Genomic DNA, 18779 nt, shown 5'->3' with positions numbered 1-18779 from the left:
ACTGACTGATTCCCTTGAATTCCATTATTATCTTGGTGAGACCTGATTCCATTAAAGAGAGATTCTTAGGACTCTGTCCTCAGCTGTCTTACAAATTACTCTGACTCTTCTGAATTTGATGACAAGTCTGAAAAATGAGTTCTCTTTTGAAGGCTCTGTAACTGGATCAAATGCTACATTAAGGCTTCTGACTTGGAAGATAAACTGACTTTTCTCTTTCAAGCTAGGGCATGCTATGCTAAGGTTCATTCAACCAGCAGTATCTTCCTTTATGAAACCTTTATTTCTGCAGTGTTATAGGTTGCCTGCTTGGAAATCAGTTCATATTCTATCCATTACTGATGTTGCTGTCACATCTTTTTGCAGAGTTCCAATTCAATAGAGCTGTTCTGAGGTGTTTATTTTGATGGAGAAGTGGAAGGCTAAATAACCAGCCTTTGATTATGAGAACACAGTGAGCATATGCTTGGTGAAAAAATATTTTGAATTTCTTTTGTTTATATGTGTCTTAGGATCCATCTTTCATCCCTACGGGCAGGGAATCCTTACCTACCTGCATTTTATTAACTAGAGATTCTGAGTAGTGTTGAAGACTTGCCATTTATTCGCAAATTGGACATTTTCTTGTCATGCCTATCTTCAGTGTAGAAGGCACAAAGATGTGAGAGTGCAGTGCATACTGCTGATAAGACTGTATCCTTGTGCTTAGAACACATGCACATATAGACTTGTGTGGGCAAGATTAGCCTTCCCTTGCTGGTATGCATTTGAGCATTTGCAATATGATGCCAATATTATAGTCCATCTGTGGTCATCCTTCTCCTTAGAGAGGCCTACCCACCAAAGCACCTGGTGGTGGTTGGTGCTTTAAGTAGAGGTAGCTGAGGCGTGTAGATCTGGCATCCAAATGAGTTGCTTATATGTGTCTTCAGTTGCAGAGGAGAAGAAGTCTCTAAAGCGGACTTTTCAGCAAATACAGGAGGAGGAAGATGATGATTACCCTGGGAGCTACTCACCCCAAGACCCTAGTGCTGGGCCGCTTCTGGTATGTTGGTAGGGTTGAGGGTGGGAGAAGTTTGGAAAGTGACCTCCTGTGTGGTACAGCCACAAGGTGGAGCTGCCAACAAGTAAAATATATTTACTAGAGAAATTCAGTTGGGGTTTGAGAAGTCAGTGTGCAATGGAACTGTTTTTTTTTTTTTTTCATATTAAAATACTGCAGAACATCTGAGTGATTTCTGTTAGTCTAAACCAAAGTCTGAACAGTGCTACCAATAAAGAATCTCAGAGGACTACTAGAAGAACAAGACGTACTTTAAATGCTTCCTAAGATTGGTATGATCTCTCAAACTCCAAGTTATAACAGTTAAAACTTTTTTTTTTAGTGTCTCAAAGTGTATATTAAAAAACTCAACCTTAGATTTGTGTGGAGTTGGTTATAAAAATCAATTTCAAAGACTTTGTTTTGAGGCGGACATGTTAGTGATGTGGCGGTAATAGGAATGAAATAACGAGGATCATTTTGACTGTTTAAGGCTGCAAACTGAACACATGTTAAACCATTTTGTCATCTTGAAAAGATAAAAGGTTACACCATCCATCTGGTAGACTGTAAACATTGAAAAATAAAAATAAATTGCAGTTGTCAAGGAAATGAGTGGAACTTTTTGGTTTTACCTCCAGATACCTTGCAACTTGTGGTCTCTTGTGATGATAAACATTGTGTTTGTTACTATTGGAAATCAGTAATAGTTTGCAAAGAAGGACTAAATATTAGGCAGCAATGGACATCTTTAGTGTTCTGATAAAACTGCAAGACTTCCATAATATATCTATTTACAAGTTATTTTCAATGTTTTTATTAATTTTCATACTAAGTATTAAATTGGAGTTTAAAAATCACTGTTGTTTAGAGGGCCACCCTTGCAGTTTCAAAAAAAACCCCACCTCTCAAACGTGTTGTTCTAAAACACAGAAACAAAACACTTTTTGAGGAATCTCCCTTTCTTTCTCTCTTTTTTTTTTTTTTGAGGGGAAGGGGATATGGTTGGTCAAGCGAGGTCATTGCAAGGCAGTACTCATCCAAATCTTATCTTAGGATACCTTGTGAGTGTATTTATTTGTAATGATGCTTTTTTTTTCCGTACCTGAGAATAAGTGAAAGATGAAATTGATAGGATACAGCAGAGTCCATTTTAATTGCAGCATGCTTCTGAAGAGCCAGTTTAGCTAAATGAGGAATATCAAAGGTTTTACTAAAGGAGGACAATATAAAGTGTGCTTTTATAGGGATATCTTTCATCATAGTCGAAGTTTATGGTAGGTAGCCAAGTACAAAATTCTAAACCTTGCAACTATAAAAAGCTGACAGACAGTATTGTTTAGATTGATTACAGGTTTTTCTCACTATGTCAGAGTCTACCTGCGGAGTTGAACAAAAGGTGCGTGCATGCTCCTGTTAATCTAAATCAAAGCGAAAGTGTCAAAGAAATGCTCAAAATTAAAATAAGCAGACTGAATCTGATGCAAAGCTAAGGACCAATTGTTGTTTCTCAAATTGGTGGTGGTCTTTTTAGCTTTGTTTTAAATGAAAACTTTTCATTCCAATTAAGAGAAGTGATTAACTGCAGGATCTAGAATATTGATGATCCATTGAGTTAATAAATACTAGGATATTGTAAAGTAGTGAATACTGTGTGTTAGGGAAAAATTGTTTAAAAATTAATTGAAGGAAATACTCCAGTAATGGTTGCTTTCAAAGATAAATGACCTCAGAGGGTAATGCAGTGTCCACATCCACAGGAGATAGCATAGAAGTTACCTGGTTTTAATGATAGCCTGCTTGTCTTTCCATCTGGTAGACTGAGGATTTGATCAAAGCCTTGCAAGACTTGGAAAATGCAGCATCAGGAGATGCAACAGTGCGGCAAAAAATTGCCTCCCTGCCTCAGGAAGTTCAAGATGTATCGTTACTGGAGAAAATTACAGGTAGGAAACTTGAAGGTGAATGAAAATGGGTCCAAAGAATAACTGAAAATCTTTGATTTCTACATAATCATAATGTATAAGGGGAGTAAATTTAAAGTTTTATGTACTTGTTTTCTAATTCTTGGGTAGTGAATGAAATATATTTGAAGATGAAATTAATATATGTTCTTCCTTTTTTGCCTCTTTTGCGTTGCAATCTGCACTTTTATAAAAGTTTTTGTGTTTAGAGAACATCAACAGCATTTTGTAAGAATGTACAGGAAATAGAGGGAGAGTTCTCAAATGGATGTGTTTGACTTTTACGTTGCCTTGTATATTAGGCATTTTAATGAATTTTATCAGACTGTGCTGAGTACACACGTACTTCTTCACAACTACAGAAAAAGAAACTCACTACTCCCATAAATCTGACAGTTAAACTTACTTTTGCAGTTATATTTTAACAATGATCTTAATAGCCATTAAAGATTTAATTGATTTGACTCTTGTTTCTACAAGTGGTTTAATTTAGAACACATTATGTCATTTATTCAGTCCTTTATAATACACTATTGCTGTGTCCAGTTGTGAAGACTAGCATGCAATTAACACGTTTGCTTATATGGATGTGTTAGCAGATACCGAGAGAAAAGAGGAAGAAAAAGTACGCATTATGTTTAAATGTTAAAACCTTCTGGTTTAAATAAATTCTGAAAGTGCAGCCTGAATTCTAGTTTAATTAATCTGTTATAGAGAATATCTATAAAGATATTTTTCACCTCTAATCATTGACATCTCTGCAAGAAAAAAATATAATCAGTCACATCAGTGTCTGAAAATGCTGTTCTCAAGTTGTTAGTCTTGCCTATTTTCTTTATATTCCTTGTGATTAGAATTCTCTTTTCCTTTTAAGCTAGGACGATGTTTATGAATGAAATGTTATTGTGCACGTGCTTGGTGATTATAGCCCTTCTGTCAAAAGATAAAAGGTTTTAAACTTTGTCCTGTAAATTACTGAACACTTTTGCACGTAGACAAAGAGGCAGCAGAACGTCTTTCGAAGACGGTGGATGAAGCATGTCTGTTACTAGCAGAGTACAATGGACGGCTGGCAGCAGAGCTGGAGGACCGGCGCCAGCTGGCACGCATGCTGATCGAGTACACGCAGAATCAAAAGGATGTATTGACAGAAAAAGAGAAGAAGCTAGAAGTGAGTACTGTTTTAAAGCAGTGCTGGCAAACTGATAGTCTCAGCAAATACTCCCACTTGACTCTTAAGTAAGGTATTTCTGTCAGTGAAGATGATTCTAGGAGTTATATTTCTATTTGGAGCAAAACAGAGGTAAAGAAGAAATGTAAAAACACTGAAGAAAACAAATCAGTCCAAGATGTTTTATTGCATGTCGACATGGGAGGCCCAGAACTCAAAACTTTGTTACAAAAAATACTCATTTACAGAATCACAGAAAGGTTGAGCTTGGAAGGGACCTCTGGAGACCATTTTGTCTAACCTCCATGCTCAAGCAGGATCACCTAGAGCATGTTAAAGCGTGTTAAATGTTTAGCATTTTCATTTGATTCAAATCCCCCCTTGCCATATTTAACTTTCCATTTCCAAAATGTTAAGTTCCCCTTACCATAAGCAGTTGATTTTTTTATTTGTTGTTTTGGTGGTTTTTGTTTGTTTTTGCTTTTGTCTATGATTGGATGCCTTTCATCTCTCTTTCTAGTCCCTAATTGATAAGCAGACGCAGTTTAAATGGGATCTTCTGGTATCCTTAAACAGCCGCTTTTACCAACAAGTTCTGTAATCGAGTATAAATTGGGCTATTATCAAAAGATGATGACTTGCATTTCGTGCCATAGCTGTCATGAACAAGGAGGGCAGGAGAGTGTGTAAAAATGAGACTACTCTAACTGGAACTCAGCCTCAGCCACAAGTTCTAGAGCAAGTACATAGGCTATGGCAGATGGTCATTTATCTGAAATGTTCTTTCTCGGAGGAATTTTATTCAGCATTGCACCCTGGGACAAGTGTGGAAGTTTAATTAATGATTTTGGTTGTATGTCATTCTACCATCTGTTAAACTGCCCCGTGGCGACACATTAAAGGCTTTCTCTATGCGATCGGTTGCTGATTATTATGAACAGCTGTTGGGTGGGGCAGGAGTTGCTGCAGAGGACAAAGTCTTCTGGAAGGAGACTGTCCTCTGTTGTAGCGATGTCATGACAGTTAACAGAACATGCAAAACCTTATCTTTGGACAGCCAGGCAGCACTGTTTGAGGTAAATTACATTTTGGATGTGTTTTTGTAGTGTGTCTTTATACTATAGTTTCTGAATGTCTTGTAATTGTGCACGTTGCCTTTCCAGATTTGAAATCAGAAAGGCAAGTGCTGATGTTGTGTTCAGATTTACAGTGTTTATAGTAAATAATTTTACTAGCTTATTCAGCTTAAATTTCTTCAAGCATAATGTCTGTCTTATGGCTGAGTCTTTAAAAGATACTTTCAGACATGGGTATGAAGAATATAGTAAAGATGATCATGTTTAGCACATGATTTATTTGCTGAATATTAGTGGAAGTCTTGGGTCAAGCTTTATTTCTGAAAAAAGACATCTGTTTAGTAGAAGCGGATATATAATAGACTTAATCATTAGAAAAGCAAGAAACGGGCAGCAAAATGCTACACGCAGGCATTTTAAGAGGTCCATAACAATCCATAAATTTTAGTCAGTTTGAGGATATACAGAATTAAGAAATAGCAGTTACAATGTTAAATTAAAATTTCTAACAAACAAACTGAAATGGTGAGGTAAGTGTATTTTTGTTTTTGAAATTCTGCTTTTGGTAAGCAATGTTATTTAGAAAATGTTACTGAGGCAGAGTTGCAAATTAAGCTATTAACCAGATGAACTGAACTACTTTACTTTGTTCATAGAAATAATCCTGGTGGTGGTGATGGGCAAGTTTCTTGTCTACTGTTAAGTATAAACATGCTGTTTAATATGTCAGAAATTAAAGAATGATTTTATTAAGCGTCTGGTTAGGGTAGCATCTTTGTAACTCCACCAAAACAAGGTGGCCTTAGTTCTGTGGAAGTTGCAGGAAATGCCACTCTTAAATACTTATTTAACAGGAAGGCAGAATTCACACTCACTTCAAATAGCAAATCTTATCTGAGGAATATTGCCTGATTAAAGCACTCTTTTTTTTTTTTTTTTTTTTTTTTTTTTTGACTTACTATGTTTTAATACATAGTGGAGATATGGCATGCTCTGTCTGCTTATCAGTTTTGTTTGTCTTTCATGTTCTGACAGTAAGACTACTGATAAGGGCCAGGATTTTTCTTTGTAGTGCTAATAAGCATTTTAATAGAAGTATCCAAAGTCTTGCAGCAATTAGGAAATGTATTAAAAAACACAAAAACATTTACTTAAGCAAAGACTGAAAGAAGAAGAAAACTTTAAACAATCTTTATGTCTTCTCATAGTATGTTTTGGTCTCTCGAGATCTTTTCCATAATCTTTGATTGCAATTGACTGTAAGTTTTTTTTTTTTTTTTTCTCTGGTGAAGTAAGCTTCCTGACTCTGAGATGAGATAGCATTTTGGATATAGATGGATTGTTTACTTCAGTAAGTACCTTATTTCGGTCAAGATTGCTAGATGGGGAATGGGGGCTCGTACTTAGTAATATAAATCAGGGCTTTACTCTAAGATGTGAGAAATGGGTGATTCAAAAAATCCCTGGATAATTGTTGTATTTGACTTGCGTATAAAATGAAGTCTTTCATTATGATAGTAACGAAAATAGCTAATCTCACATCTTTGGAAAAGCTTTTGCTGTCTAAAAAGCTACAGTTGTGTACTTATCCTGTTAGTATTATCCCTATTGAAACAGCAGATTCTCAAAATATTATATACATAGATTGAGTATTTATCTCTAGGGAGCTGATGCCTAGAATAGTTTACGTTACCACAACTCTATGGCACAGAATTTTTGTCATCAGTTGCAGAAGAGCTGTTTATCAAGGAGCAATATACTGAGAAAGACGGTCTTACACAACAAGTAATGCTTGAACGTTGGTGAAGATTGGCACGAGTGAAGACTCAAAAAGCATAATGCTAAGAAATACTGGTAATTTGAAGGGAGAAAGCTAATACAGGGCCTGAAAGTTAAAACATATGGATAAAGTCTGCTTTTAGTATAGTAATTCCCAGGCAGCAGTTGAATAATGTGAAGTGTAATAATGAGTATTGCTTTATTGAGAAAAGATTGTGATGACTTGATTGTAGTCTAAAAGTACTTACAAAAAGAGGAAAGCATAATTCCTTTTATTCTGGCAGTCACCTGCAGAGCAAAATTGCCCAGATCAAAGCTGATAATAAGCAGGCTATAACAAGGCAAGTATTTTTAAGAGTAAATATTATTAGGTTAATTTACTGAAAGCTATCATGGCTTCTGTCAATATCACTTGATATCTGAACATTGTATATCTTCCTAAAGAATGTGTCATCTCAGTCCAAAATTGTGAGCTTAATACTGCAACTGCTAGATAATCTTCTATGGCCTGTACTAGATCAAAGTTCCGCCTAGAGTCTTGTAATAGGTGTAAGGTCCAAAAATCTATTTTCAAGTGCAGCATAGGAGCAAGAACTGATATTTCTACTAAGAATGAGATAAAGTGACTTATCTCATATGAATATTTAACTTCCATTAGAAGTTCTATGCCTCATGTTATTTTTGGCCGTCGCTGACCCTGCTGCAATTACTGAATGCCATCAGTTAGGGAGGTTCTTTTTTTGTCCTTCAGCACCTGAGTCTGCGTAGGGCATTAAGGGGAGTTGTCTTTCTGAAGTCAGTGTGATCTTTTTGTAGATGCATGGCAGACAAATAGGAGGGAAAAAAATCCAGGGAATCAATTTGGATAGAACAGAAATAAATGGGAGATATTTGCAGGAGGAAACTTCGATGTTGGTGTAACAGATGACTGTAAAATGAAGTCAACTAAGTAGATGAAACTAGAAAAATCAAGTTAAAGTAGTACTAAAAAAGGCAAATGGTGTGGAAGCCTTATGGGTATCTAAAATAACTGCTGATAGTATAAAATATGGAGTAGGATGAAGGGAGGTATTTTAATCAGGAAAAGAGGAGAATGCATTCAGGATTTTTGCTTTGGTATGGAGTCACTGGTGCTGAGTTTTTCCCCACACCCTCCATCAGTCTTGTCTACCTGCCTTTGTAAAAGGTTACATTAAGAACATAGTGTAGTATATAGGGTGTGTATATAGTTATAGTACAGGTGTGTATATAGTGTGTGTGAGGGTGTGTATACATGTGTGCTTATATATGAAAGAATGTATTATATTTAAGATTCAGTTTAGAGTAATTTTTCTGGTTGTTCAGCTGCACCTGAAAAAACTTTGGCTTAGACTCTCACTGAGAACTGTGCATGTTTTTGGTGTGTTTTTTTTTCTTTTTGTTAAGAAAATGGTTTCAAGACACCTTTAAAATCTACATGTTGTTTAATCTGTGCAATCCCTTTTTGATAATATATATTTGAGGGTTGAAATACATCAGCGTTGTTGATTTTTTGCTGCAGCAAAGTGAAAAACTGCTTGCCACGTTAGCATTTTTTTTCCAGTTTGCTTTTGAGGTGTGTTCTTCTGCACTAAATTTATGAAATGGAAGATTTTTCTCTCTCTATTTTCTGACTTCTTGCAGGGACCAAAATAGCTCAGCTAGAAGAGCATTAGACTAAAGATCTAAAGGTCCCTGGTTCAAGCCTGGGCTTCAGTGAGGGGGGTCCTTGTTGCTGCAGCCCTGTCTAACATGCTCTAGGTGACCCTGCTTGAGCAGGGGGGTTGGACTAGATGATCTCCAGAGGTCCCTTCCAACCTTACCAATTCTATGATTCTATGACTGTATAGTTGCAAGAATGCCCCAAAATATTTGCTGTATTGACTCCAAAGTTGTTCTTGAGTTCTGACAGTTGCTGGAAAACAGTTTGTCCCCTTGACGATAGAACACATTTTTCTGAAGTCATGAGACTGGAGCCTAAGTGATGCACTTTGCAGCTGTAGGGCTGCAGGTTTGTGGCTTGCTCTGTCAAGCAGCCATACTAGTGTAGTGCTGTGCTTGAACTGATTAGCCCTGTAGAGGAGAAATGGCAGGGTAGGCTCATTGTCATGCTTGTGCAGCTCCCTAACTTTGTACCAGAGCAGGTTCAGGTCTCTTTTCAAGGTTTTACATGGGCTGTGACCCAAGCCCGGCACGTGTCCACAGAAATTGCTTATGAGGGCTGTGGGCTCTGGATTAGGTCTTTAACATGTCTAATCTCTCACTTGTGTTCAGCTGAATTTGGATTTTGATTTCTTTCCTCTTGGGTTTGTGGGTGGGGGTATGTTAGCAGTTGTCAGCTGCCGTCTTTGGATTGAGAAGCTTTTTATTTCTATGAATGTAGTGTTTCCTTGTAAGGCTAATTCATGTCTCCAGTTTTCAGACAGGGTCTTTAAAGTTGCTTTCTAAGAGGTTTGGAGGTTATAACTGATGTGGAGAATGCTATTCCCCCCCCCCCCCCCCCCAGTTCACTTGTTGGTAATTCTGCTTCGTGCGCTGGCCAATGCCTTCTGCCTTTGTTTGGGTAAAATAGATTTATGCTTATCTGGTATGAAGTACTGGATAGAATACAATTTTAAAACTGGGCTTGTTCAAACAGGACACTTACAGGAATGTGGAGGCGGATGGCTTTGGAGGCAGAAGAAAACTGCTGATATGCTAAACATGCTGCATAAATTGGGGAATGGAAGGAGAGTGCTGAACTACTTTTTAAAAGGCAAAAAGCAATAGCCTGGTAGGAGCTCAAGTGAATCCATATGTAGCATGTGATTTGGGGATCTTCTGTAGAGGAGTTTTTGAGCACAGGAGTAGAATTAAACTGTAGACTTTTAAAATTACCTGATAAATCATCAATGGAAAAAATGCTGTTAGGTGATGCTCTAGGTATTTAGTGGCTATATTGGTTAATAATAACCTAAACCTCATTAAGTATCTTGCGGTTTTCATGTTCATGTGCTATTACTGAAAATTTTGTCAATAGCTAAGATTAGAGTTTATGTATGCTGTTAAAATACTACTTGAGTGTGTAAACAGCTATCCTTGCTTTAGAAAACTTTCCACTTGCAGTAATTTTCTCCCAATATGTTTCCTGTTGGTCTTCTTTTTTTTTTTTTTTTTTTTTTTTGTAGATATGCTGCCATTGTGACAGTCATATTCTAATGTGTTTTAATGAATAGATTTTATGTCCTTTACATAGGTTAAGCAGCGAGCAGCAAAAGCAAAGGAACATCTAGCTCTAATAGTGTTATATATTTAATATTTTTAATTAGAAATTTTTGCATGACTTAGCATCTTACTGTCAAACCTCTTACTATAGTATGTACAGTTGTCAAACTTCTGTTGAGCTTTTTTTTTTTTCCCTTCCTGTGGCAAGTATTTTGCTTTCATATATCTGATTTAAGCTACACTATATCAAAGCTGAGGCTGACTGACTGCTCTTCCTATTCACTTTTTAAATTCTCATTAATACTTAAATAGATGTTTTTCAGTAGATGCAATTGCTGTGATGACTTAGAGTGATACTGCTTGACCCAGAATAGGAGTGGAAGTGTTCAGTGCAAAGTCTAAGCTAAAATAAAATGAAGTCCACACTGTGTAATCCAACAAGGTGAACCACACCATGCAACAGTCCTCACAATTTCAATTAAAGCCGTATTTATAATGTTCAATCAAGGCTCCTTTTGAATTAAACGCTTCCATCAGGTCTTAAATTTGTTTAGTGGTGTTTATTTCTGATTTTGTGTTTGTTTTTCAAGGGCTAAATATCTAATTTGCTTGACCACTGTGGATTTAGAATTCCACATACTGAAAGATAATGTTGATTAGAAAAGGCATTCATGAGGCACAGTGCCAAGTTTCATCCTCAAAGTCTTGCTACAACAAATATCTCATTATTTTGCCTAAAAAGGCAAATAACATCCAAATACCATTAATCTTAATGAAAGCCTGCTATGCAGCGAGGCAATTAGCTAGACACATAGAGTACAAACTGCGACCTCGGAAGCAACAGTTTCTTTTAAGTGAGCTACTTATTTTTTCAGTTTTATGAAATAGATGGACCTTATGCAAAAATCTGCAAAGTGTTCTTTCAGAGCATGTCATATAAGGGAGCTCACTGGAAAACGTGATTCTTCATGAAGTCTATTTTCAGAGTCGTCATTGCAGAATATAGGCACAACATGTTTTGTGGAAAAAAAATCCCACAGAGCCTAGAAGGGGTTACATATCTCTGCTTGCACATGTTCCTGAGGAGAGCTTGTGTATGTTGCTCAAAGTGGAGATCGCAAATTCAAATGAATGTGCCTTGGACTTCGTATGAAAGTAACAAGGTTTATGATTACTTCTCATTAGTAGGCATTTCTTCCTTGTTCCAGAGGGAGTTCAGAATTCTCTGCTTCTAAGAGTGGTTATCTGGAAGAGATGGACTGCCTCCAGACTGTGCTCGCCTAGGCTGCCTTCGTAGCAAAGCATTGATAGCTGTCCTCAGATCACTGTTTTGTTCATGCTGCTGCCTTTTGTTAGGCCTCTCAGGTGCCTCAGTTCAGTCAGCAGTCCCTCATTCAACCTTGGTGTCCAGTCTCTTTGGTCCTTTACTGCTCTTCCATGAATCAGCAAGACATCAGTACCAGGACAGAATGGAAACTGTTTAGCATAAGGGAGACAGCCTCTCTATTGCAGTCTGTGTTGTGCATCAAGTCTGTCCAGCAAATGATCTTCTCTTCTAGGAAACTTTGGTTCCTGAATTATTCCCTTAAAACAGTGTTTCAGTTCCTGAACTTAGCGACCCTTTTCTAAGCCAGAGTTCTTAATGTCTGTGGGGCTGTTGCTACCCTTTCTTGGGAGAAGGGGTTTCAAGGTTGTTGGTTGTTTTTATTTTATTTTTATTTTTATTTTTTTAACCTGGTAGGAGTTAGGCTTTACTGCTTTAACCAAAACTTTTGTTTAGAGTAGTTAATGCCTGAATTATCCTACAAAGAAGGTATAATTACATAAATTGCACAGATGTGGTTCTCAAGGTGACTTGAATTATTTTGTCATCATATCTGTACAAAAGTCTTTGTTCAAATGAAGAAGGTATTTCTCATTTATGAGAGCTCTATGGAGCTCTCAAAGTTGAGTATCCCTTAAAATTGAGTTATGCTAAGAACGGTGTTTTCCTAAACAATTGAAGCTGTTAATGCAACTTTTTCTGAGATTTAGAATTGTTAATCCATAGATGAATTGTTCCTAAACTTGTATGCAAACTGTGATTCTGTCCCACTTTTTACACCAGGACAAATATACATCTTGTTTTCTCAGAGCTGGGCTATCAAAAAGAAAGCATTTCAAAGATTCTCATTCCCCCTAAATATTTCCATCAGAAAATAAATTATACTGTTTGAATTTAATACAACTGTACAATCACACAATTGGTCTTCAGTTCAAAGCATAGTGTTTTAGTCCTAATCATCCATTGTAAGTAGAGTATTCTAGTCCTCCTGTCAGTTTTTCCACTGAAAGTGACAAGGTATTAGTCTTCCTATGTAGGTAGGATATTACATTACATTTATTTTTACAGAATTCTCGTGCATGATCTTGGCAATTTAAGCAGTATTTGGGATTTTCCTTGGCTTATACTTGGAGTTTGCACCTTCTGCCCTGTTTATCAGACTTGCTGCTCTTGCCAGCTGTCTTACCGTTCTTGATTTCTCTCCTATCTTCAACAAGAATTACTGCAGCCGTCCCCCTCCTTCCCCCCCCCCCCAAAAAAAAAATGCTAATATTCAGCCTTTATAGAGTTTGGCATTCTTGAGAAAGCACTGCCCTTTCTTTCCCAGCTTGATATCCATCAGTCTCTGACAGGGTCCTGAATTATAGTTTTAAGATAGTGTTCTGCCAAAAAAAAAATCACAATCTCTGAATTTAGCAACATCTACCTTCTATCTATAAACATTTGGCATATAATAAATACTTTTGCTGTCTATATTCTATGTGTGCAAGAAGTGGTGTTCTGCTGTCTCCCTGCCTTATGTTAATCATCAAGTTGCCAGACTTCAGTAGAGCATTCAGCTTACCATCACTCCCTTTTCCCTGTGTCAGCTTCCGCATTCTCTCAGAGAAATATGATAAATGTAGGAATGCAGACTGCTGAATTGGTGCTTCCAGTTCTCTCCTCTTTGTCTGCTCTTTTTTTTTGCATTCATGTTTAAAAATCCATCTGTCTCTTTTGTTTTTTTTGTTCTCTGTCTTTTGAAGTTTGCTTTCTTGCCATATTTCCCTATGTGTGTTTCATGCCTCAGTTTTACTCTTCTGTGCTGTCCATTGTCTCTCCTTTCATTAAAATGTTTGCCCTGTTTTGTATTGGTTAAATGAGTAGCTTTGGAAGGTGGAAGGAGAGAAGAATTAACTTCAGCTCTGGCTGCTCATATTAAATGATTTTTTAAAGTCTTATGCAAAATCCATTTTATATCCATGATTTATTTTTGTTATTCATTGAACTGCTCTTGCTTCTCTGTTATACTTCTGAAGGTAGAGTGACCTGTCTTGCATGTATTTAAAAACTGAAAAGCAGAGGCATCAGGATTTGTATCCTAGCTATGATGATTTCCTACTAATTCCTTATGCTTTGTTTTCCCTCCCAACTGCTGGTGAGTTTTAAGCTGTTTTGCAGTTAGCCCATCATCTTCCCTGATACATTGATTTGATTAATCTTGGATTGCAGAAGTATTTCTCAGAGTGGTATGACTGGGGATGTTGAGTGTGTTCTTATTTTGATTCTCTGTCTCCTGTTAAAACAGAACAAAAAGCAGGACCATAAATTAATGGGCGCACCTTCTCTGGAGCTGCCTTTTGTTATTGTACTTTAGGCTTGTGAACAGTACACTTTATGAAATTGGTAGAGCTTTGTTTGAATTTGATTATTTCAATATATTGTTCCATGTACGTTAACAAAAGTGGTTGATTTTAATGTTATGTTTGCTCACTGGTCCTTGTAAAATGATAGAGGTTTGAAATTGGCTGTTAAAGGACATTCTAGTTTGGATGTTGGCTGGAAATTTACAGAACATATTTATATAACCATTGCAGAGATAGGGATATTCTTTATTTTTGCAATCAGCTCTGCTGCTCTCACTATTATAATTTAAATTAATAAAATACAGAGAATGTAAACCCATTGCTTGTAACCCTGTAGGAACTGCTCTGCTTTGATATTTGGAGAAGGTGAAGAGAATTTCCATCGTTGAGAAGGTTAGAAAGATTGGATTAAAGTTGTAAACTCTTCAGAAAGATGTCTTGATTAAATGTGTTCCTAGTTTTGTTTGATCTTCAAAGATAAACTTAATTTCTCTGCTAAACTGTTCTTTCTTTGCCAAGTAATTAAGAAATCAAAAGTAAGTTAATATTAGAAGTGGCTGTACAGAAATCTACTCCGTATACTTTTTTAAAATTTTTTTTAATTCTATTGTTTCTTGCATTCTGGAGATGACATGAAAAAATATGTGACACGGGCAATTAGGTTAAGACTGGTACATTCCAAAAGAAGTGATACAATATCTATTTTTTATATGATTTAATTAGCTATAGTCTGTTACATAAATGTTTAGAATCACATAACTTTGAAAATTATGTAACTATCAATCCTTAGTTGAGCTTTTGTGTTAGATAGTGTAGTTGGGTCTGAATGTATTGGTCTGCTCTTAAATGGTCTCTATGCATAATTTAACAAGGTAAGGTTGTTTTATTTCATTTCTGGGCTCCAAACTCTTCCCTATCTTCTCATGAAATACTGGTTTCTTTTGAATAGCAGAGATTTTTGAGGATTGATATATATGGAGAAATTATTTGCAAGTTCTCTCTCTTTTTCTCTCTCTCTAACTTGTTGCTTTTCTCCTTTTGTTTTCATGCAATTCTGAAAATTTTAGTGATTATGTTTTGTTTGGTTTCAGTCCAGTCTGGATGTGTTTTTCTCTGATTTACATTTAGTGATCATATGCGTATTTCTGTGTTACTTGCTAATATGCCAGTCTAATGCGTACAGCTAACATGGTTGCTAATGAGTTGTCTAATATGGTACTTACAAGTAGTAATATAATGATGATTTCTGTTTATTCTTGGCTACTTTCCTGTTCTTTCCAGAGAATATCTATGCAATATTTCTCTTTAAATGCATGCAAAAGGAAGTCTTATGTGCAGTATACGTGAACAAATACGATATTTTGAAATTGATCTAGTTCTTCTCTAGGACTATGATACATCAAATTAGGAAGTTTATCCCCCTTGCTTTTATCCAGATAGGGTTATGGTGTCTGCAGGTATGCTGTCCTGTAGAACGAGGCAGTTAAAAGCAAATAATAGAGTGATGTTTTTAAGGAAAAGTACACATCATATTAAAGCTTAAAGCATCAATAATACAAGGTTGGATGTTGCATCCTTTCAATCATAAAAGCTGTCATGGTTTAAATTAGGGTCTCTCACCTCATGGTTTTGCTTTAGGTATACTTGAAGATCTCTAACTGCCTCTAAAACTTTCAGAAAAATGGCAGATTTACAAAAGCAAACTAGGGGTTATTGTGTTATTAGAGGAGACCCTATTTCACAACCAATACTTGTTTTTGATTTAATAACTGAAAAGGGAAAATGTGGTTATCTAAATATTCAAAGCTGATGAAGTTTGAAGAAAGTGAACATTTTAGCAGAACAGTAATACCTTCAGTGGTACTGCCAGCTTTATCAGTGGAAGTATATCTGAAGAATGCTCTGTCATTATTCTGTCTTTGATGATAGAAAAAGACAGTTGCACAGGGAAGAATACAAGAATAGAGCAACTGTATAGTGATACTTCTCCTAAATACTCTCCCAGACCCTAGGGAGTTTGAATTTGGAGGCACTTTGTTGTTCCTATTGAAGAAATGTATCTTAGAGCAGGATTAGTGGTTCTAGGATGCCAAAACTTGTGGACTTCCTGTTAATATCAGCTTGTGAATTTGAATGCAAGTGATAAGGTCTGTTGTCGTGCCTACACTTGCTCAGAGAGCTAGGACCATGCCACTTTCTCCCACAATCATCACCTAGAAAATACCTTTAGTTTAACTAAAAGCATTGTTAAATAACTTGTGTTTAATCCTTGTTGCCTTGTCTCTTTCCCTCAGGAATATAAACAGAAGCTTGCTCGGGTAACTCAGGTCCGCAAGGAGCTGAAATCCCACATCCAGAGCCTTCCAGATCTGTCGCTGCTGCCCAATGTTACAGGAGGTCTGGCACCTCTGCCGTCTGCTGGTGACCTGTTTTCAACAGACTAGAACAAATGGTATTCTCCAGTTTCCATTATTACCAGCAGAAGTAAGAAGACTGGTGTTGACTGGAAATCCAGTCTTCCAAGATCTACCGTAGGAAGGAACCTGTAGACCCTGCTTTCAACCTCTTGGCTGCTCATGCTCACCCTCTCTCTGTGTACATTGGCTCACGCTGAGGGGAGGATAAAGAGTGAGTTTTTTTGCGAGCTCTAAAGGATGTGGGGATAGTCCATATAGGCAGACTTTTTTCACATTTTTCCCCATACTCTTTCTGTATGCTCTTAGCACTTGTTACCCCCACAAAAGTCATGAGAATCATGTACATATATACCTGGAAAGTTTTTAAAGAAAGGTTGACCATATAACATTTTTTCTCTATAAAAGTGTGTATTATTTCTGAATCAGTCTTGTCTGTTTTAGTTGCGTTTCTGAACCTCATATCTGAGAACAGTGGAGAGGCTAGTGGGCTTCCCAGGGATGTGTATGTGTGCAGATACTGTACCATGCCAACGTAAGGAAAAGGTATCTATTGAGCAATGGTGCAGATAAATATTTTCTTAAATCTACAGTTCCTCATACTGTTGTAGGGCTGATATGAAGGTAGTTCCTATTTGGCATGTACATAAATTGAGACTTGCCACAGACAATAAAAATAAACAGCTTTTCTTTGTGAATTAGAGAGAGCTTCATAATTTACTCTCTGCTGAGCAGTGCAGAACTGGATATTACTTAAACAAGAGTGGAAGTAAATTTTGTTCTAGCTACCTTAGATTTATACCACATTTTCCTTCTCTATTACACAAAAGTAGATGGTTACAGAAGCTTTGGTTTAACTAGCAGAGAGGTTGGAATAGTGGATTGCAACCGGTGATAGCCCTGTGACAGGTACTGTCTGATTTACTCTGAGGAAGATTACATTGAAAATATTCTATAAATTCTCTCTATAGCTTTAGTGAAGCTATTTGGTGGACAGAAGTTAAATGTGGTATAAATATTTATTTATATAGAAAATAGACCCATATGTATGCACATATCCTGTATGTATACGTGCCATGAACATGCATGTAGATATTAGAAGGATGTACTTAATTTTGTGTCACAGATTAATGTGAGTTGATTTTATTATTGGGAAAAGTCAAAAAAACAAAAAACAAAAAAAAAACAAAAAAACAAATTTAAAGTACTCTTTAATTCCATAATTCTGCTAGCTAATGTTTTAACTGCCATGGATGTAATTAGATTTCAGTTTGTGTGTTAGCTTTAACAAGCTGGACTCTCTAATCATTAAAAACCATTCCAATCTGGCTAACAATTCTGTTTAAATTTAGCACCTATCACTATAAAACATCTTAAGTTTCTGGAAACACTTGATCTGATAATACAGGTTTTGTAACACAGAGGCTGAAATTAGCTGAAGTGATGTGCTGTGTTTGTGCCTCCCTATAGTCTTAAGCTGCTGTTGTCAAAGACATGAGAGGAAACCTACAGAAATGCAAAGCTTGTTCTGCGTTCTTATTAATTTATTTTACAGGGTATTCAGTAGCATATTCAGCATTCAGTTAAATAATACAGCGTTTTTGGTCATTAAGTTGTCAAAAAGCTCCTGTGCTTTTCTTACTGACACTTCACTTTGTCGTCGTTGTGTCGTCGTGTCCCGTCCCCGTCCCCCCCCCCCCTGCTTTTTTTGTTAAACTTCTTGCATCCTTACTACCCAGCCAGGAAATATGCTTTCCCTTTAGTTTACAGGAAAATTCCGGTGACAGAAATACTTTTTCCATGAATTGGTGTGATTTTGCAGCCCTTTATGGTCCAAGCAATATTTAGATTAATGCACTGTATAGTCTATCTGCTTTTGCCAAAAATCAAAAACAAGAAGAAACAAACCTCAAAAACCCAAACCAAAAGATCCATTTCTATCCTTTTTCAGCTCATGGTGTTACCCTGAGGCTGTTTTAACCAGTAATTATTTTGACCATTGATTGAATGTGTATCCATTATAGAAAAAAAAATTATCATTAAAAAAAAATTATGTAGACAAATGTATTGACATCTCACACTGTTGTTTTGAGCAGATCTTCTGTGAGAAAGCTGTATGTCTTTTTTTTTTTTAATTGAAATGTTTTTTTCCAAATATACATGTGTGTTTTATTTTGCTTAATTTAAATGAAGTCTCGTTGTTTTTAATTTTATTTGCTTTACTTTTGGGGCAAAGGGCATCTGGTGAACTGGGTGAAATTCTCTCAAGGTTAAACAGATTTCCCCAAGGTGTGTCTTTTTTTTAACAAAAGCTTAAATCTGTATATGAATTGATTTTTAGGAATTAATTTAGAAGTATAGGCTGCCATTTGTGACAGCAGTATATTCTGAAATGTCTCATAGATATCTATTTTTGAATAAAGAGGGTGTCGTTGAATAGTA

The 18779-nt window shown here is 36.4% G+C and overlaps 1 protein-coding gene across 1 annotated transcript in view; it reads left to right on the top strand.

The window, feature by feature from the left end:
• The window catches only part of RPRD1B (regulation of nuclear pre-mRNA domain containing 1B), a 28275-nt gene extending 9496 nt beyond the window's left edge, over positions 1-18779 (top strand). The window contains exons 4-7 of the mRNA XM_062588846.1: positions 933-1045; positions 2862-2988; positions 4002-4177; positions 16218-18779. Coding sequence (XP_062444830.1) covers positions 933-1045; positions 2862-2988; positions 4002-4177; positions 16218-16367 — 566 coding nt within the window. The 3' untranslated portion in view covers positions 16368-18779. The remainder of the gene's footprint in view (positions 1-932; positions 1046-2861; positions 2989-4001; positions 4178-16217) is intronic.

The sequence above is a fragment of the Rhea pennata genome, chromosome 16 (assembly GCF_028389875.1).
Source record: "Rhea pennata isolate bPtePen1 chromosome 16, bPtePen1.pri, whole genome shotgun sequence".
Lineage (NCBI taxonomy): Eukaryota > Metazoa > Chordata > Aves > Rheiformes > Rheidae > Rhea > Rhea pennata.
This window is presented reverse-complemented; position numbering and strand designations above follow the sequence as displayed.